Source organism: Dermacentor variabilis, chromosome 6 (genome assembly GCF_050947875.1).
Source record: "Dermacentor variabilis isolate Ectoservices chromosome 6, ASM5094787v1, whole genome shotgun sequence".
NCBI classification, from domain to species: Eukaryota; Metazoa; Arthropoda; class Arachnida; order Ixodida; family Ixodidae; genus Dermacentor; species Dermacentor variabilis.
This window is the reverse complement of record NC_134573.1, coordinates 173,176,252-173,194,376: the sequence shown is the minus strand read 5'-3', so window position 1 is coordinate 173,194,376 and position 18,125 is coordinate 173,176,252. Positions and strand designations below refer to the sequence as shown.

Below are 18,125 nucleotides of genomic sequence, written 5' to 3'. Positions count from 1 at the left end.
ACGGAAGTAGACTACCAATGGCGATGAGGCAGTAAGCTGTAGGTCTTGTGTTCGATTGCTGGCTTCAGAGGCAGCGCTTCCTTCTCGACAAAATGCAAAACCTACAGTACACACAGCCTTTTCAGGGACTACAAATATACCGGCAGGGTTAAAATCTTACGGGACGCGGGCTGCGCGAAAAAAGTCGAATGTCGGCAAAGTTTTTATCGCGCTCATTTAAACAGTACAACATTATGTTGGTCGCGTGCACTTGTACACGTTGCACAATTGAAATTCCGTCGGCGGGCCCAGGCTCGGGAAATACTCAGCTTTTTCTTTCTTTTAGTCGCACGAACGCCGAGTGACACTCCTGTTCCTTGCGCAGAACTTCCCTTCCTGTTCACCTACTGAGACGGTCGGGGACGAAATTCAAAATCAGAAAAAGAAATAGAAAAAGAATGATAACGTACAAAATTCATGGGTTTCATTATAGATATATCAGAATATAAGTTTCGAGACAAGTTGAATTACTGAGGTGTCTGGAATAATTAAGATTAATTAGAAATGACTGATTACCGCACACCGAAGCACAGGGTCGTATACTTTAGAGACCCGCCACGTGAACACAACTTTGGGGAAATTCCTGAAAAGCCGGATGTAGAAAGTGGAAGTAATGACGTCACGCACAAGAAGGTGACGTGATATTTGACCGGCTAATTAATGGAAAACAGTCGCCTGGCATAGACTGAACATCTGCCTATCAGAGCGGATGTGACGTCACTCCCTCCTCTCTCGCTTCTCCTCTCCCGGCGCCCACCTGATCGCTCGCTCACTTGCTCGCAACAGCTACGCGCGCTCGTATAATGCTCTGACGTCAGCACCGGAGAGAGCGCGTAAGGTGCGCTTCGTGCGCAGCTCGCTAGGGGGCTCCGCCTCACCAGGTGGCGCGCGCTGCGCTTCCTCCTCGCCCACATATCGTGCCAGTTGCCTAAACAATAGTATGCAAGTCTATGGAAGAAAGAAGACGCCGACAAGCGCTATATACAGTGTCAACTGTCCATATATGTCTTCCGCGTATGGAGCGCACAATTTGTTTGCATACCTGGAGTGCGCCTCGATATAGCTTAGTAGCTATGGTGTTGCGATGCTGAGCTCGATTGTTGAATCCCGGCCGCGGTACCCTCACTTCGATGGAGGCGAAATGTAGAAACGCTTGCCGTGCTTAGATTTAGGCGCGTTAAATAACTCCAGGTGGTTAAAATTAATTCAGATTCTCCCACAACGGCGTGCCTCATAAACAGATCATGGTTCTGACACGTAAAACCACTTTCTTTTTTAATCCTCAAATAGGTCGCCGAGGTTGGGCCGCTGATGTCGCAATAAATCTAACTGAAAATCTGTTCCGCTGACGTCGTCGGTGCAACTAATTTCTGCAAAAGTAAATTTCAAATGAACAGAATCAATCACCAACGCAATGGGATACATAAGCTTTACTGTGCTTTTAATGAAGGTCTCTTAATTTGGTTTCACGAGAAGATCTGTTCGAGACACTCATGCTCGAAATTAGAGAGTACAAATTGTGCACGTATTTACAGTTAAGCGCCGATAGTTTTCTTTGTTCCAGACAATTAACATACACGTTGCACATATACTTACGGGGTGGAAGACGAAATATACGTGCACCGAAAAAAAAAAATATGCATTCTGACCAGAGGTCCCCCTTCAACCAGCCACAATAATGCATCAACCGCAGCACGGGCTTTCGAGCATGCACTACCGGCCATACGGATTGAAGTAGGAACTATCGCGTTACTGTTCTCGAGACAGCCGCTTACACTAACGCGCATTGAAATGTAACATGAAAAGTGCCTCGATATTGGAATTGCTGAAAAGAAACGAGAACTGAAAGCGTCGGCACCGCACTACTGTCTCACCGAACAAGCGCTCTAGATAAGCACGATCGGGTGCTGTGTGCGCATTACCGCAAACTGCACGAAAACAGTGCTTACGAAGGCACTATACCGCGACACACCGAAATGTTTTGAACGCAGAGCCGGTTTGCGGCAACGCGTTCTCTTCTATTCGAACGCACAGAAGTGCGCGACGTGAGCATCGCGGCGTACGTGTTTCTAGAAGCCCAAGGAAATACATGCGCCGCTTGGATGGGAACGAAAATGCGCGGTGACTTAACCGCGCTTCTGCAACCGGGACTAATCTGAGTCAAAGCAAGCAATGACCGCACTCAGGGCCACCGCGCGCGTGATTATGCGACTCTTCGCTTCCGGATATCCTGGTTGAGTGCGCGGCATGGCGCTCGCACAGCAGAGCGTTCTAGACAACGGCATCCGCGCGGAAGTTGGGCAGCGGCGGAGGGAAAATTCCGGGCCCTCTGACTAATGGCACGGATAGCGCGACGACCGAACTGACGGCCGATAATGAGCACGCGCACTCCGACAAACCGCGTGAACGATACGCGGCGTCCGCGACAGCGACCAAGACAAAGCCACAAGTCCAATGTGCAGAGGGGGAAAAATATGAACGGCGCTTTATTAGACAGGCCCGAGTCCCTATGGGAAAGCAAGGGATGTCACAAAGAAGAAAAGTTCGTGGGTCTCACGGCACCAGCACAAAGCGCACCCGTCTTCTATCCAGCGGGAATCCGCCACGCAAGTAATGGGGTCCTGAGATTGGCACTGGGCACGAATGGCAACGAAGACAACGGCGTAGACGCGCGGTTCGGCCGCGCTGTCACTTCAGGTCCAAGAGTATTAACGGCAGGTGACGATGGCGATGAGAGAGGGGTCAGGCGCGAGCAACGCCGGATGACCGCGACCGGCCGGCGGTCAGTGGTCCCGCGTTCACCTTGTCCCTCCGGTGCACCTTGAGGTGCTTGGCGAGGTGGTCGGACCGGGAGAAGCGCTTGTCGCAGATCTGGCAGCGGTACGGCTTGATGCCCGAGTGGGAGCGCTTGTGACGCGCCAGCTCGTCGGAGCGCGAGAAGCGCCAGCCGCATCCGGGCCACTGGCACGCGAACGGCTTCTCGCCCGTGTGCCGCCGCAGGTGGGCCTTCAGGTGCGAACTCTTGGAGTACACCTTGCTGCAGCCCGGGTAGGAACAGCAGAAGAGCTTTTCTTCCTCGTTGGCGGCAACGGGCGTCGGCGGCGGAGCGCGACCGCCCGGCCGCCGCTGCTGCGGCGCGCTCGCACAGCCGGCGACGACGTTGGAAGACTTTGGCTTGCGTCCGGAACCCGTCGCTCGTTGCCGCTGCGGTAGCCAGTTCTGGTTAGGCTTTCGCGTCAGAGGCGGCGGCGGTGGGGGAGGAGGCTGCGGAACGGACAACACGGGACTAGACGAGGACAGCAGGTTGCAGCTGAACGAGTCACCTTCGCTGAGGCTGGACATGAGCGTCTTGAGACCGACGCCGAGGACGACGAAGTCGTCCAAACCGTCGGCGGGGAACTCGTCGCACCAGTCAACCTCGAGACACCCTTCGGGCGTCGGCGAAGGAGACGTAGCCGAGGTGGCGTCCTCGTAGCCCGAGTCCGGGCTGAAGTCCGCCGCCTTCTGGTGGTAGTCGTGGCCTGTGGCGGTCCACACGCTCTGGGCGGCCGACGGCTCGGCGCAGAACAGCGGGTAGCACGGCTCGGTGAAGATGCCGAACTCTGGCAGCTGCAGCATCGCGGCGTCCGTACCGACGGCCTGGTGGCAGGCTGACGTCGAAGCACTGTCGTCGTCCTGTAGGCTGTCGCTGGAGAAGAGCGAGTCCAGGTCGGTTCCCAGTTCGTCCAGGGACAGGTCATCGAAAGAGAAAGCCGCCGTGCCGGCAGCGGCTAGCGTTGAAATACCGCCGTCCATCGCAAAATCAGCAGCCGCAGCGGCTGGCATTGCGCGACAGGTTTCTTTAATTCTCCTTACACGTCGCTCGTTAACATCACTTGCAGAAAACACCGGCGGCGGAAAGCGACTGAGCGCGGCGCGAGAGCGTTGCCGTTTCTTCCGCGAATCGACGGGGTGTCCGTAACGCCGGACGGTTGGCACGGCTTCTGGCCGTCCCCGCTCGGTGCCTACTCTTCTCCTCTGCGTCGCCGGTCACGTCACGTCGCACGCGAACACTCTCGCCGCCTCGATTGGCGCTCGCGGGCGCACGTGATAAAGGCGATAGGTTTTGAAGCGCCGCCTTTCCACCGCTTCAATGCAACCTCCCCCACCCCCCTCCTCGTAATCGCTCCACAGAGCGAGTAATACGCGCGCCTGCGTCTTTGCGCACTCGCAAGCGTGAATGGAGCGAGCGCTCGCCGGGGATTACTGCGAAGCCGTGCACGTGTGATACGATACTACGGCAGCAACGGCTGTAGCTGCGGTTGCCTGAAGGAGATAAAAAAAATCGCATGTCGATACGTATTATCGGCACTGTGCAAAGCTGTCGCCGTTTACGAGCTACCTTTTGTCTGTCTTTTTATTTGTTTTTGTTTGTTTTATGCAGGTAGGGGAGGGTGTGCGACAACGCAAGCAACATTTCCATTCTGTACCGATTAATAAAATATTGCTGCATGTTACCGCGAAACGAACCGGCGTATTGATTTAATCGACAGGATATAGGTATTGCCTATGCTGAAAGTTTCTCTACCTGCGATTTCGTTCAAATGTGCCTGCAAAAAAAATTTAAAAAAAACATTTAGCTAGTACTTAGCTCTGCGCCGCACCAACACTGGCGAGATGCTTTAAGTTGTAAGTTAACTGTCGTGGCGCGTTTTAGCTTCATGTTCGCATTATCTTGTTATGTATGAGAAGTTTTTAGCAAGCGTTTTCGCTGGGCGAATAACTCGCGCCCCTCATTCTGTATTAAGTGGGATACCGCCACTAATCTAGCATCGCAGCAGGCGCTCTTTAGGTTCCCTTTGGCTGCCGGCTGGCGTGGCACAGTATTTCCCAACGAAATGGGCACACCGTTCAGAAAGTAGCGGAAGCATCTGCGAGTAAGCGACTAAACACTGATTGCTGCGATCGTTGTATCATTGCTGACAGTATTTTGCTACTTTGAACAATATTATTCAAACGACTTTTGAAGTAAGCAATGACCGTGATGTCAGTTGCAGATTTTAAGAGTCGGCTTAAAACAGTGTAAGAAATCGTTCCCAGGAAGCGTAGCTTTGCGTAGCCATTTCTTTTTATCTGGAGAGTAAGCTACAGAAACGAAATTCAAAAAGAAAGGAGACCGTCTGCCCTGCATTAAAAGGTATCGACCAACGCTATATTGGTGTTATTACGTCATCAACGTTTATTAATTGATTAATATCATTTATTCTCGTCACGGTCATCTTCTGCACTGTTACCAGAAAAAAACACGGCAGATCCCACGTCCATTGGAATCGATGGTATGAGAAGCAGTGTGCGGGGAGCCTACCAAATTAACGAAATGACCATGAGAGCACCAAGACGTAGGCAGCTGTTTCATGACCTACATGACACGCATCTCGTGTCATTCATGTCATGACCTATCATTTATGTTCGCCATACACTCTTGACATACTATGCCACTTTTGGTAGATACCAACTAAACCACCATGAGAGTACCAAGACGTAGGCGGCTGTTTCATGACCTACATGACACACATGTCATGATATTCATGTCATGACCGATCATTATGTCCGTCATACACTCCTGCCATATTATGCCAATTTTGGTACATACCATGGCGTAGGTGGCGGTTACATGACCTACATGATACGCATGTCATGGGATTCATGTTATCACCTATGATTTATGCTCGCCATACAATCTTGACATACTATGCCAACTTTGGTACATACCAAGTTAACGAAACGACCATGAGAGCACCAAGACGTAGGCGGCTAGATAGATAGATAGATAGATAGATAGATAGATAGATAGATAGATAGGTAGATAGATAGATAGATAGATAGATAGATAGATAGATAGATAGATAGATAGATAGATAGATAGATAGATAGATAGATAGATAGATAGATAGATAGATAGATAGATAGATAGATAGATAGATAGATAGATTGATTGATTGATTTATGGCTATACAATAACCATCGGGGCCATCCTTTTCGATACTTTTGTGTTCAGTGTGAAGTCGTATTGTTTGTAAAGTGCCGATTTCTCCGACGCGTCATGATCGCTTTTCTTTCGTTCCAGAAAGATTTACGCGACGAGGCGCCTATCGAGAAAGCCTCATTAGCGCGTTTCTCGATGCTGCTCACACAATATTATAATTATACCTTGATCTCTAAGTAGGTGCTTGTAAACCCTATGCCCACAAATACACGAATACGTATTAACTCGCCCACCTTTCAGTGTTTTTGGACACAACGCAATAGGTATAACAGTGCGGCAAAGAATTATCAGAAATGAAAAACGAGACGTAAAACGCGACAAGTAATAATAATAATAATATTTGGGGTTTTACGTGCCAAAACCATTTTCTGATTATGAGGCACGCCGTAGTGGAGGACTCCGGAAATTTTGACCACCTGGGGTTCTTTAACGTGCACCTAAATCTAAGCACACGGGTGTTTTCGCATTTCGCCCCCATCGAAATGCGGCCGCCGTGGCCGGGATTCGATCCCGCGACCTCGTGCTCAGCAGCCCAACACCATAGCCACTGAGCAACCACGGCGGGTAAAACGCGACAAGATCCTGCTTTACGACAGAAATTTTGTCTCCGAGTTTTACTCGAATGTCGTAATGAAAAGTTCGCTGAATAACGTGAGTGTGTAGAAATGCCGCGCCAGTTTGCCACAACGGAAAGCCCGTCGTAAGACGTCATAAATTTGGGCTAGCTGGTGATGGTACATGGTTTTAGCTGTTGTCGTTTTTGCATAGGGCACTCACGAACGGCCGTCGACAGGTGAAACTCCCGTCTAACCTTTCGTTGTGCTGTCGCGAATGTCGGCCTCAAAAGCTTTCGTGAGACGGGTTTTGCAAAGAAAGCCGAATTTCCGCCGAAGCTTGGGCACGAAACCTCGAATTTATATGTGAATTTGAGGCTACGAATTAAACTATGAATGCAATAAAACTACATATGAAACTGGGAGTGACACTATAAAAGCTACGACGAAAACCATAATTTAAGTCGTATAGCTTTTTCGACTTATACGGAGTGATACAGCAAGTTAAAAGCGCCACGCGTTAACTAAGCAGAAAGTGACATTTGTTGTGGAACCCCTGCTCCGTAACCTTTATTTGGCGCCTGTATTCTCAAATTTGAATGTGGAGACGTTCTATTCGGACACAGGAATGAAGTGCTGCGTCTTGCTGTCGAGGCACGCCGTATCACTAATTGCGGTAGCGCGTGAGTAAGCCAGTTTTTGCTTATCCTTCGTAAAGAATACTCATACCTCAACCGATATGTGTTTAGAGTTCGCGTGCGGGCTCTTGGTTGAAGGATTTGCGCTGCTTTCCTCGGAGTATGTGCAAGTTGTTTCTCATGTGTTATAGGAATGGCAAAGCAGCGCCAAAGGACATGGACGAAACGAAAACGTAAGACGCACACACAGGCGCCGCGTTAATTAGCTTGTAGAGCAATACAAAATTGAATTGAATTGAAAAAGGACTCTTCTTCTTGGGCAAGTTAATTGGTGCTTAGATTTCCTAGGTATACTTTGTGGCACAAAATACATTTCTTGAAAAGGGACAGAAGAATTCACCGTCTTCCTTTCTTCTGTACCTTTTCAAGAAATGTATGTTGCGCCACAAAGTATACCTAGGAATCGAATTGAATTTAGTTTATTTGCTGGTCAAACAGCTTGCGTGGCCGAATTGGGATGCAACAGCGCCGGGAACTCGCTCATTTTGTTTTAACCTTGTTCCTTTTCATATTTTTTTTGTTTGTCTTTCTTCTTTTTTATTATTATTCTTTCCTTATGCCTTGTTGTTGTTTTGTCGCTTGTATGCACGCGTTGCAACAAAAGGCTTTCGCTCGCACATTCTATAGTGCATACGCAAAGCGGGAATGCCCGGCAGCGCGTTCATGCAAATCGCTTTACCCGGCGTCTATGCTCCGCAGCCCTTGACCGGTCTCTCCCGCTTGCAATGACGCAACCGTCGTAACCTCTTGTGTCATTACCGCTAACAGTATCAACCCGCAGAAACGAGGAAATGATGTGCCTTGCATGCTTCGCAGAAAGCGTCTTGCAATTTGAGCCAGCCTGCGCCGTCTCTGGGTTTTACTTCAGCGATTCTTGGTGTTTTTTTCTTTCTGTCCTCTTTATTTTTAAACGTCTGAATCATCCCTGTTCCTGTTAGATGCCAATCTTCCTTGGAAAAGACTGTGACCTTACTACCTGTATCAAAGAGAGGCAGAAAGAAGAAGAGGAAGAAAGCAGATGACACGATTGAAACGACTTCTGCTGAATACGATAGGGCGATAGAAGTTAGGAGATAGCATAGACGGTTCTTATCGTCCGTACAGGTGATTGAACGTACGGTTAATATTATCTGTTCCGAGCAGTTGTACTTATCGAGGCGCATTAAATAAGACTGGATGGTCGAGATTAATTCGGAGGGATCAATCAATCAATCAATCAATCAATCAATCAATCAATCAATCAATCAATCAATCAATTAACCACTTCTAACCATTGCTCCGAAATGAGTACTCTCTCGTTTTATTTTATTATTCCAGATTGTCATGAGTTTCATCGTAAACAAAAACAGACAAAACGAAAATACAAACAAATGGGGCGGGGAAACAGTGCACTGCTGTAGTCACATGAGCCTGCCTCTGCCGTGGGTATTTCTTAACCCGTAATTGATTTTCAGCGTTAGGATTTTTTCGCCTTCCCCACCTCTACCGCTATTTTTTTTTCCCCCGGGCAGTTATCGATATTAAAGGAAATTAACAAACTGGTTGCTTAGAACGGGATCCGTGTACAGCGTTATCCGCGGCTGTTTTGCTATTCTCGCCTCGCAACGGAGCCCACTCCTGCAACTCCGTTAGGTATCACGAAAAGAAAGCTGCTGGAATATCGCGCAACAAGCGGTGCTCGTGCCGGATGCTCTCGCGCATCCGTCGACGGCAGCGACTCATCTCCGATCACTCGCATTTCTTTTCCGCGTCGCGCGCTTGCGAAATCGAAAGAACGGCATTCCGCTCTCAAGAGAAGCAAAATAAGTAAGAGCGAGAGAGAGAGCGAAAGAAAACAAAGAAACGCTGGACAGCCTTCCCCCTTATAATAGTGTGTCACAGTTCCGCTTCGAGGCACTTCTCGCGGTGCGCGCAATACGCTATAACGACCGATCGGGTGGTGCGGCGATGATCAAGCGCGAGTGCGCGCGCGCCGATCGACTCGATCGAGCCGAATAGCAAAGCGTGCGCCTGCGGCTGTTTACACGTGCCAGGGAGGGGGGCGAGCATTATTAGCATGGCCGCGCTCCTCCGTCGGCTTTCAACTCCGGCGCGTGCGCAGAATGCTGACGCCGCGGCTGGAACCAAATGACCGGCGGGGTCACTATTTTCTTCCCCGACGAGACAAAACACCTGCGGGCGCCGTGCCAGAAAAAGAGACAACGGAAAAAAAAAAGGAGAAGGATGAGCGAAAGAGGGAAACGCAGATATACGCGTCGTCGTCGTCGTCGTGTCGCTCGTATACTGACTCCCTGCGGCGCAGTACCGGTGGCGATGGCAGGGTCAAATGCATCCCTCCCTCTCGCTCCCGATCTATATATATATATATATATATATATATATATATATATATGTGTGTGTGTGTGTGTGTGTGTGTGTGTGTGTGTGTGTGTGTGTGTGTGTGTGTGTGTGTGTGTGTGTGTGTGTGTGTGTGTGTTGCTCATTTTCTTCTTTATTCTGAAAAACGGGCTCGCGAGTATCGAGGCTGACGCAATCTCGACTGCTGGCCGTAACGGCTAATTGGCTATAGGCAGTACAAGGGGAACGCGCACACGCGTTATGGGAACGGACGGGGTCTTGGCGATGCCCTGTTACGAAGCGAAAGCGGCCACGTCGGCGATTATAGCGTCAGTGTGCGTGGCTCGATTCTGACAACGTGATGGTTAGCTGTCATTACTATATGAGCGCGTGAGGCGAGCTGCCTCACCCCATTAGTGTGTGACCTCGTTGAGGTGGGGGGCTGGGGGAGGGGTAGTTGTAATCTGTTCGCGAGAACTGAGAGAAAGGAAATCGAAAGCAAGAATGCGGGTTGGAGGACGCCGAAGCTCGTTATAATATATGTCGTGCTATAAGGCGGATTGCAGATTGAATACATCTCTCTCCGTCACACCCGTCACGTGTTCTGAAATAATGCGCAAAGTTTGTAGCAGTTAAGTCACCAGCTATAAGTTCCTGCGGCGAGAAGTTAAAATATCGAGTGTGTTTCAAGTTCAGCATTGTTTATTATTTTTCGTCAATTCCACTTGTTTTCTTTTTTAATCTTTTATGTGTGAGGACGATATGTTTTATCACTTCTATTTATTTTATTTTTTTGGTGAGAAACTCCGGTGAGCTTTCATTTGTATAAAGGCATAATGACTTTTTTTTTTTGTATATTCGAGAAAAAGTTCCAAAATTTTCTTTCTGTTATGTGTAAGGTAGTTCGAGCCAGCTTAAAGTGCTATTGCCTGCGTCCTGATTTCTTTCTTTTACTTTTGTTGTTGTTGTTACTGCAAATGCTACAGCTGATGGGAAGTACAGGTTGCAACTGCCAGGCGGAGGATGGTCCATCGGTCATAACGTGGCATATAGAAGTACCGTTAGTATCGAACATGCCACCTAGTGAATTCTCCCAGAAAATTAAAGACATTGTGTGAGTAGCGATGACTACACTCTATTAATGAGCGTGCTTGTAAAAGTGACCGACACGCTAAGATAAAAGGATTGGCACGCGCAAAGGAACTTTTAGTGTTTTTATATGTAACGGGCAAGGATTCTTTAAATTTATACGGTCTCCGCACACGCATAAAACTTAAATGTTGTAATATTTTTGAGCTACCGCGTGGGAGGCTGCAATACATAATTAGTATATAATATGTTAAGCCATTTTTTTACTTGCGAAATCGCAAGCAAGAACCAGAACACTAGAGAAATAAAATATCAAGGATAATGTTGGCAGCTTTCTTAGAGTATAAGCGGATCGCAGAAAACTAAAGTACGGAATATGTTCGATTGAGTCAATATGTCCAGGAATATTTTATCGAAAGCAATAAGGACCAGTTTTTCATGAAGTCTTCTATCTTGCAACAAACATAATCCTTTCGACAGTGCTGGGAGTATTATGTACCGCGGGCTTATTGTTTGTTTGCTTCTACGCAAATTTGCTGCCAGGCACCTAAATTATTATTATTATTATTATTATTATTATTATTATTATTATTATTATTATTATTATTATTATTATTATTATTATTATTATTATTATTATTATTATTATTATTATTATTATTATTATTGGCATCCCCTATGAAGCGGGGCGGCGCAAACAGTCAGCAGCCTACTTGTGTCACTCAGGTTTGCCATACACGCCTTTCAATCTAGCATCCTTGTATACATCTCTTCAACCTTTCTTCCCTTCATCAACGCTCCTCCATCTACCTTGTACCGCTACCTATGCTTGTAACGGGTCCGGTCGTATCAATCTCTCCCTGCTTTTTTTTCCACAAATACTCTAAACGTCTCTTGCCTACGTCGACTGCTGACAGGTTGATGCTTCTGTCCACTTTAAATCGAAACGCTTCTGGAAGGAGCGCTTTACCTATATGGGTATCACTGGGGGAATCCCTTTGCATTCCATTAGGATGTGCTGACTGGTCTCCTGAGTTTTGCTGCAGCATACACGTGCCTCATATAGTTGCGAACTTTTGCTCCGGTATGTTCTTATCCTTAGGCAACCAGCTCGAGCCTCAGATAGCAAGGCACTTCCTTGCGTGTTCTCGTACACATTTTCCCTTTAAATTTCTTTCTTATTCTTACAACTATCCATTGTCTTTCTTGTTTCCATTATTTGCATCCAATTCACTGTCTCTGTTTCTTTCACTTGCTCTCTGATGACTCCTGGTTGTCTACTTACACTTTCAGTCACCCTGTACTTGGTTGCAAACATTCTTGACCTCTTCGTCCATTCTCTGTGCACGCTTTTCAGGTACGTACACTTGTGCACTTTAGCCGCCCATTTATTTTGATTCATGTTCCCGAGTCTTTCTTCAAAACTGATTTTGCTCTGCGCTTCTCTGACTTCAAACGAGGCCCAATCCATGTCACCCTGAGTTGCCTCATTTGTGGTTTTGCCGTGGGCTCCAAAACAAATACGCCTATACCTATCTTTGGTTAATTTACAGTCCCGACAAGACATCCGATTTTATACACATAATGGAATAAAATCATAGAATGCACAGAATGGCATAGAACAGAATGGCGTAGAACTCCCAGGTGGTCGAAACTAAGCCGGTGTCCCTAATTAACCACTGTGCACTCCAGGGACGCTGAACCCCACACTTTAATTTTTTTTTAGCCCTCCGATATGGCGTTCGTCATGACTCACTGTGCATTTTTGGGAACATTAAACCTCACGATCTACAGTATTTACTCGTGTAAGACCCACCCTTGTGTAAGGCCGGCACCCCCACATTGAAGTGAGAAAATCTGGAACAAAGGTTTCACTTAGAGTCCCGTGCATGGTTAATTTCCGCGAGCCGCTACGAGATGGCACCGGTCCGTGTCCGAAAAATCGGCTGGCGAATGTAAATGTGTTCACTGTCGGCCGCCACTTGTTGTATTCATTTGCATAGCGGCCTGAGCTACCTGAGTGCAGTTCGAGGCTTCAGTGAGTAGCCATGAGCCCTGTCTCGTGTAAGGCCAGCAGCCGGTAAAAACTGAGAAAAATATCACGGGTTTAATTCGAGTAAATACGGTAATTTAGTTTTTACAGGAAGCATGTTGTGCAGCCTACAGAATTTTGGCAGGCAGGACGGTAGAAAACTTTACTTGAGAAAGTATTGGAACAGTGAGTCGGCAGTAAGGCACAATGAGCGGTCAATGCATGTTAAGAGGGAACAACATAAAAGGAAAGTGAAATAAAAGTAGCCCACATGACTCACTCTGGCCGATTTCTGCGAAGATCAAAAACTTGAAGAGGTTGCTTCTCGCAAAATGCCGGCGTCATAAGCTGCATACGCTCGCTCTCGTTCTCAAATTTTCAGCCGTTTTGTACGTTCCCCGAAAACAGAAACGCATAAGAAAAAGAAAAAAAAAATAACGCGAAGCACCGATGACTTCACTGGCGAACGCGTGACGTCAGAGGCAACGCGCATTTGACACGACTAGCACGTCGTGCGGGAGGAAATGAACGGAAGAATAAAAACTCTAATCACGTGCTTTATCTCTTTCTTTTATTATAGTATTTTTTTTTCGTCTGTTGCAATCACCGGTGCAAACGGAGGTGCGTGCCGGCGTGGCCCCCGACCGACCGGTCTTGTTTCCTCTTCGACTTGCGCGCCCGTCGACTGGCCACAGGCAGGCGCTCACGTGCGAAGCGTGTTGTTCACTCAGCTGTTGAGCCACGCGTACTTCGCTCGCATGTTTTAGAGGGAAATAGTCGGCGCCGGCTTCCCGACTTCAGCCGAGAGGCCGGCCTTTGCTCCCCGTTGCGTGCGCTTCGAGCGTCCGCCTTGTGTCAACACTTCCCTAGATGGGTTCGAATGGGCCCCCATTGCACCGACGAGTTGTAGTAGTAGTAGTAGTAATCGGCTGTTTGTTTTGAATATAACGAGGGAAATGAGAATAAGGAAATTATTGCCGACCGCGCTGTAACTGTGTAACTATCTGCTGCTAACGTGACTTACAGCGCATACATAGACAAGGGGACAGAAAGAACGACGGAGACAAGCGCACTTTTGTCTTGGTCACATATGCTTGCGACTCGAAATAAAAATTCAATTGTAAGTTAGCGCTCGTCTTCGTCGTTATTTCTGTCCCCTTGTCTATGTATGTGCTGTAAGTCACGTTTGCAATGGCGTACCAACTAGCCCGTACGCAAATCCTGCTATAGCTACGCCTGCTGGCGCGGTGACACCTGAACAGTGGCCAGCAGTGGTGTTGGGGTTGGAGGCGGAGGAGAAAAGGGACAGGGAGAGAGTATTGATTAGGACGAACGGCGCATAATGCGCAGTTCGTTTTCTTCGTGTAAGCGCATGCGCAGTCTACACTGCTTCACATACATAAACCGTTTCAGGGTCACAATAAATTCAGATGGAAGTTTGCGTTTGGTGTGTGTTCTTCTCTTACGTCCGTGTCTTTTTTTTGTTGCGCAATGATACTTGCGTAATGGACAACCAAAACGTGCGGTTGTTTGATATATTTTTGTGTTCTATATTTTTTTCGCTGCGGGACTATTGCAGTAGACCCCTCTAAATTATTTCTAATGCGAAAGAATTATATGGCTCATGAAGCGGAAGATCCGGTGCCGTGGATGGAAATAGCAGAAAGAGTCACGTGGTCACAGAGACGCGTTCGTGCCACTGCTCGCGCGTTCATCGTCGTCCTCTTCCACAGCTGGCACCAATTCCGCTCACCACGCTCCCTCTGCGAAGGCGCCGACGGTACTGGTCCACTGCCAGTCGGTGCGGTGATTTCGGTGAGTTCTGTCGTGCGCTCCTATGGACGAACCTTCGAAGGAGATGGTACAAAAAGTGACGTGGTCACAGAGACAGACCGCGCCGGTGGCCAGTCTGTAAATAACGCCGCGCGTCGCGGCGAGTACTGTCGTGCGCTCGGATGGACTAACCGTCGACTTCGATTTCTCAGTCAGTAGCTTCGTCCGGTTCCTTTGGACGTCCACGCAAGTTCGCGAACGAGGCCGAGGCACGTGGTGCGAGAAATGATACAAGGCAACGTGAAAACAATACCATTACGTTTCGTAAAACGAGTCTTCATCGGGAAGACCACGCGATGCTTTCGCATTCATCGACGCAGGAATACCCGAGTGCCCTTGACTATCTTTCTTTCCTTTTGCCCCCCTTTTCCTGCATATGACTAGCATGGCACTTCCATAAATGCATTCTTAATAAATTATGTCAGTCTTGCGTCTTGCTTTCGCCCCATGTCGGCTTACCGCTACCCCTGCAACCATGTAAACACGTAAATTTTGTGTACGCGCACAATTCGCTTGTGTCGTTCCTTCGGTGATTTGTCTGCGACCGCACACCGGCACTGTTTAGCTTCACGGGCCAGAGGACGCTACGACGTCGCCAACACCGGCCGCTAAGGACGCGAAGAAAATGAGACGCCATTCCAAATGACAACGGCCTTAATGACTTCATCGAATGACTTCTTCGCGTCGTCAAATACACCTCGGTGCTTTAGCCGAGCTCAAGCTCACGAATGTTTGCGCTTCTTATCTCGATTGCAAACATGTCCAGTCATAAGCAGAGCATGCGCACTTCGACATTTTAGCATCTAGGACGCACTTGCCTTGTGATCGGAAGTGTCGCGACGAGTGTTGATATCGTACCCCCCCCCCCCCCCCCCCCCCGCATTTTGCTTCCATCGCTGGCAAGGCTTCTGGCGTTGCTGTCGACTGTGGAAAGCTTCATCGTAGGTGACCATAGTGGCATTCCGGAATGAAAACGAACGCGAATATTTGAGGGACAACCTTCGAATCGAATATATATATATTTTTCGTTTCTAATCAAACTGGAATATACAGCTTGTGTGAAGACCAGTTACAAAATGCACGAACCGTATCTACATCATTTGGGACATGAATTCCATTTCGTTGAGCTTGTAAATTATAAAGAGCAGTTATCTGGGGCTGTGCGATAATGAGTTATGAAACGTGCGAACAGCCCATCAGCAGGTGTACCTATTGTACTCTGTTCTTTGAAAGAGGTAAGTATTATAGCACTGATATAATTGAGGTTGGACAGCTTTACTGGGCTAGCCGAGAAGGAAAACAAACATAGAAGATACTTTCATGACGTAGCGAGTTTATTATTGCTCATGTCTGAAAGAATGGTTCAGGTTTTAAGGATTCATTTAATGTTACAATAAACTGCATGAAAAAAAAATGCGATTGCCAGGTAGAAGCTGTCAGGTTGGGGGCACTTTTAGCAAAACTAGCGTAGAAGATATGTAACAAAGATATGTACAGCGGACTTGGCAAATAACGTCAGTAAGTAACAACTGTTCAGTTTTATTACCTTAAAGGCCCCTTTCTGGGGGGCATTACATAAGGGGTAGGTTTTCTATTTATATAACGAACCAGCAAGGAAGGTTAATTAACATTTAGGATCACTACTACCACAATCTTGAAAAGTAGGTGTCGAAGCGATGATGGCGATGTTCCGGGGAAGGCCGTTCCAGTCTGTAGCTGCTCGACAAAAGAACGAGGCGGAAAAAGTAGTAGCACGAGATGATGGGCAGGCAACCTGAAATGGATGACTGGTGCGGTGAGATATGCGTGTTGCAGCTGTTGTATAAGGTGGCTGATTTAGTGAAGAATGAAATATATTATGATAAAGGGCGAGCCTGGCAATGCGCCGACGCAACGAAAGGGGCTGTAATTCAGATTTAGCTTTCAAAGATGAAATGGTGATGTCATACGAGCATGAAAAATGAATGAATCAAGCGGCGCGATTTTGAACTGCTTCTAATGCATTTATTAAATACGCTTGGTGCGGGCTCCAGAAAGCAGATGAATATTCTAATTTTGGGTCTTATGAGTGACTTATACGCGAGCAGTTTTACATACGGAGGGGGGGGGGGGGAGCAAGGTGGAGATGGCGCTTTAGGAAACCGAGCATTTTATTTGATGCTGAAATGATGTTACTAATGAGACTACGCCATGATAAATCATAAGACAAGGCTATTCCTAGATATTTATAACATGGTACTAATTCAATGGGGGTGTTAGCGATGGAATACTGGAAGCAATGCGGACTATGGCAACGAGAAAAGGACACAAGTTTGCGTTTAGTACGATTGAGAGACATTAGCCAGTTGTCACACCAATTAAGTACGCTGTTAATATTTTCCTGAAGGGTAAGTTGATCATGGAACGTTACTAATGTTGTGGTAATAGTGTTGCAGGCATTCTACACAGAGCTATACACCTGCAAAAAGAGCAAACCATTCGGAATTACAGTGTAGACAAGTTGCAAATATGCGGTGAAATTCATTGCCCAAACGGGGTGCCACTTTTTGCTATCAGTCTATCTTAATCCGCATCCTCGTAAAGTTTTCTTTCGCACTAAATATAGTTCGAATGCTTAAACGAAGCACAGATGATGTCAGCTCGCGTTGCAAAGTGCATGGTTTGCCACGTGACAAGCGGGCCGATTATATCGGTTAGATGTATTCGAGAATTTCTAAAGTAGATCGAGAAGGACCACATTAGAAACGAAGTAAGAAAGAACATCAATCAGCTGCTGTCTATCTACGGTAAGACCACAGACGCGGACGGGCGCATAGTCATTATGGCAAACGAGTAAAACGCAAGCAATAACTGTACGGAAAATTTACCGTGTCAGTGCGAGTGGACGATAATCGGGCTGTCTTGTGTCAGCAAGAGCAAAATGGTGGTGGACTTTGCAATGTGAGCCATGACCGCAGCGCGCCTCCGTCAAAGTTGCACAGTATTTCCGACACTAAGGTGTTTATCCTTAATCTCCTTCATCTATATAGATGCGCAGTATTCAGTCGTTAAAGCACGTTGCCCGTCTCGTCTCCGGCTTTTAATAGCGGCGCACACGCATTGGCATGCAACTCCAGTACGTTCGTCAGTTTAGAAAAAGACAGATAAGCTGTGTACTCGGAGTCCGAACTGTCAAGTTTCTGTTTGAAAAGCAAAGAAAGCGGAGAGGAACGGATCGCGTTTGTCATCCGTGACGCATCTATTGGCATTGTCAACACGTCGACGTCTGTCTGGCGTTGACGCAACTTCACCCCGCGTCTTCCATGGAACGTACACTCGTAGCTGTGGTAACGTTTTCCGTACTGCTCGGGAAGGGGGACCGGGGGGGAAGGGAATGTCGCAACGCTGTCGCGATGCACTGTGCATTCTAAACACGGCAACCGTGCACGTTTTTGACGTTTATTGGTAGCCGGCACCCTTTGCCCTTTAATTATGGCAATATGTCTTAAGCGATGTTAATTAGTGTTCAGCATCCGTCG

The 18,125-nt window shown here is 47.5% G+C and overlaps 1 protein-coding gene and 1 long non-coding RNA gene across 2 annotated transcripts in view; both read right to left on the bottom strand.

Moving 5' to 3' along the window:
- LOC142585817 (uncharacterized) overlaps nucleotides 1-17,745 on the bottom strand; it is a 77,456-nt gene extending 59,711 nt beyond the window's left edge. Inside the window, exon 1 of the long non-coding RNA XR_012829130.1 lies at nucleotides 17,475-17,745. This is a non-coding gene — a long non-coding RNA (uncharacterized LOC142585817). The remainder of the gene's footprint in view (nucleotides 1-17,474) is intronic.
- LOC142585816 (uncharacterized) lies at nucleotides 2,497-4,124 on the bottom strand. The gene has a single exon (XM_075696839.1). The coding sequence runs from the start codon at nucleotides 3,862-3,864 to the stop codon at nucleotides 2,782-2,784; it is 1,083 nt and encodes a 360-aa protein (XP_075552954.1). The 5' UTR covers nucleotides 3,865-4,124; the 3' UTR covers nucleotides 2,497-2,781.
- Nucleotides 17,746-18,125: the final 380 nt, after the last annotated feature.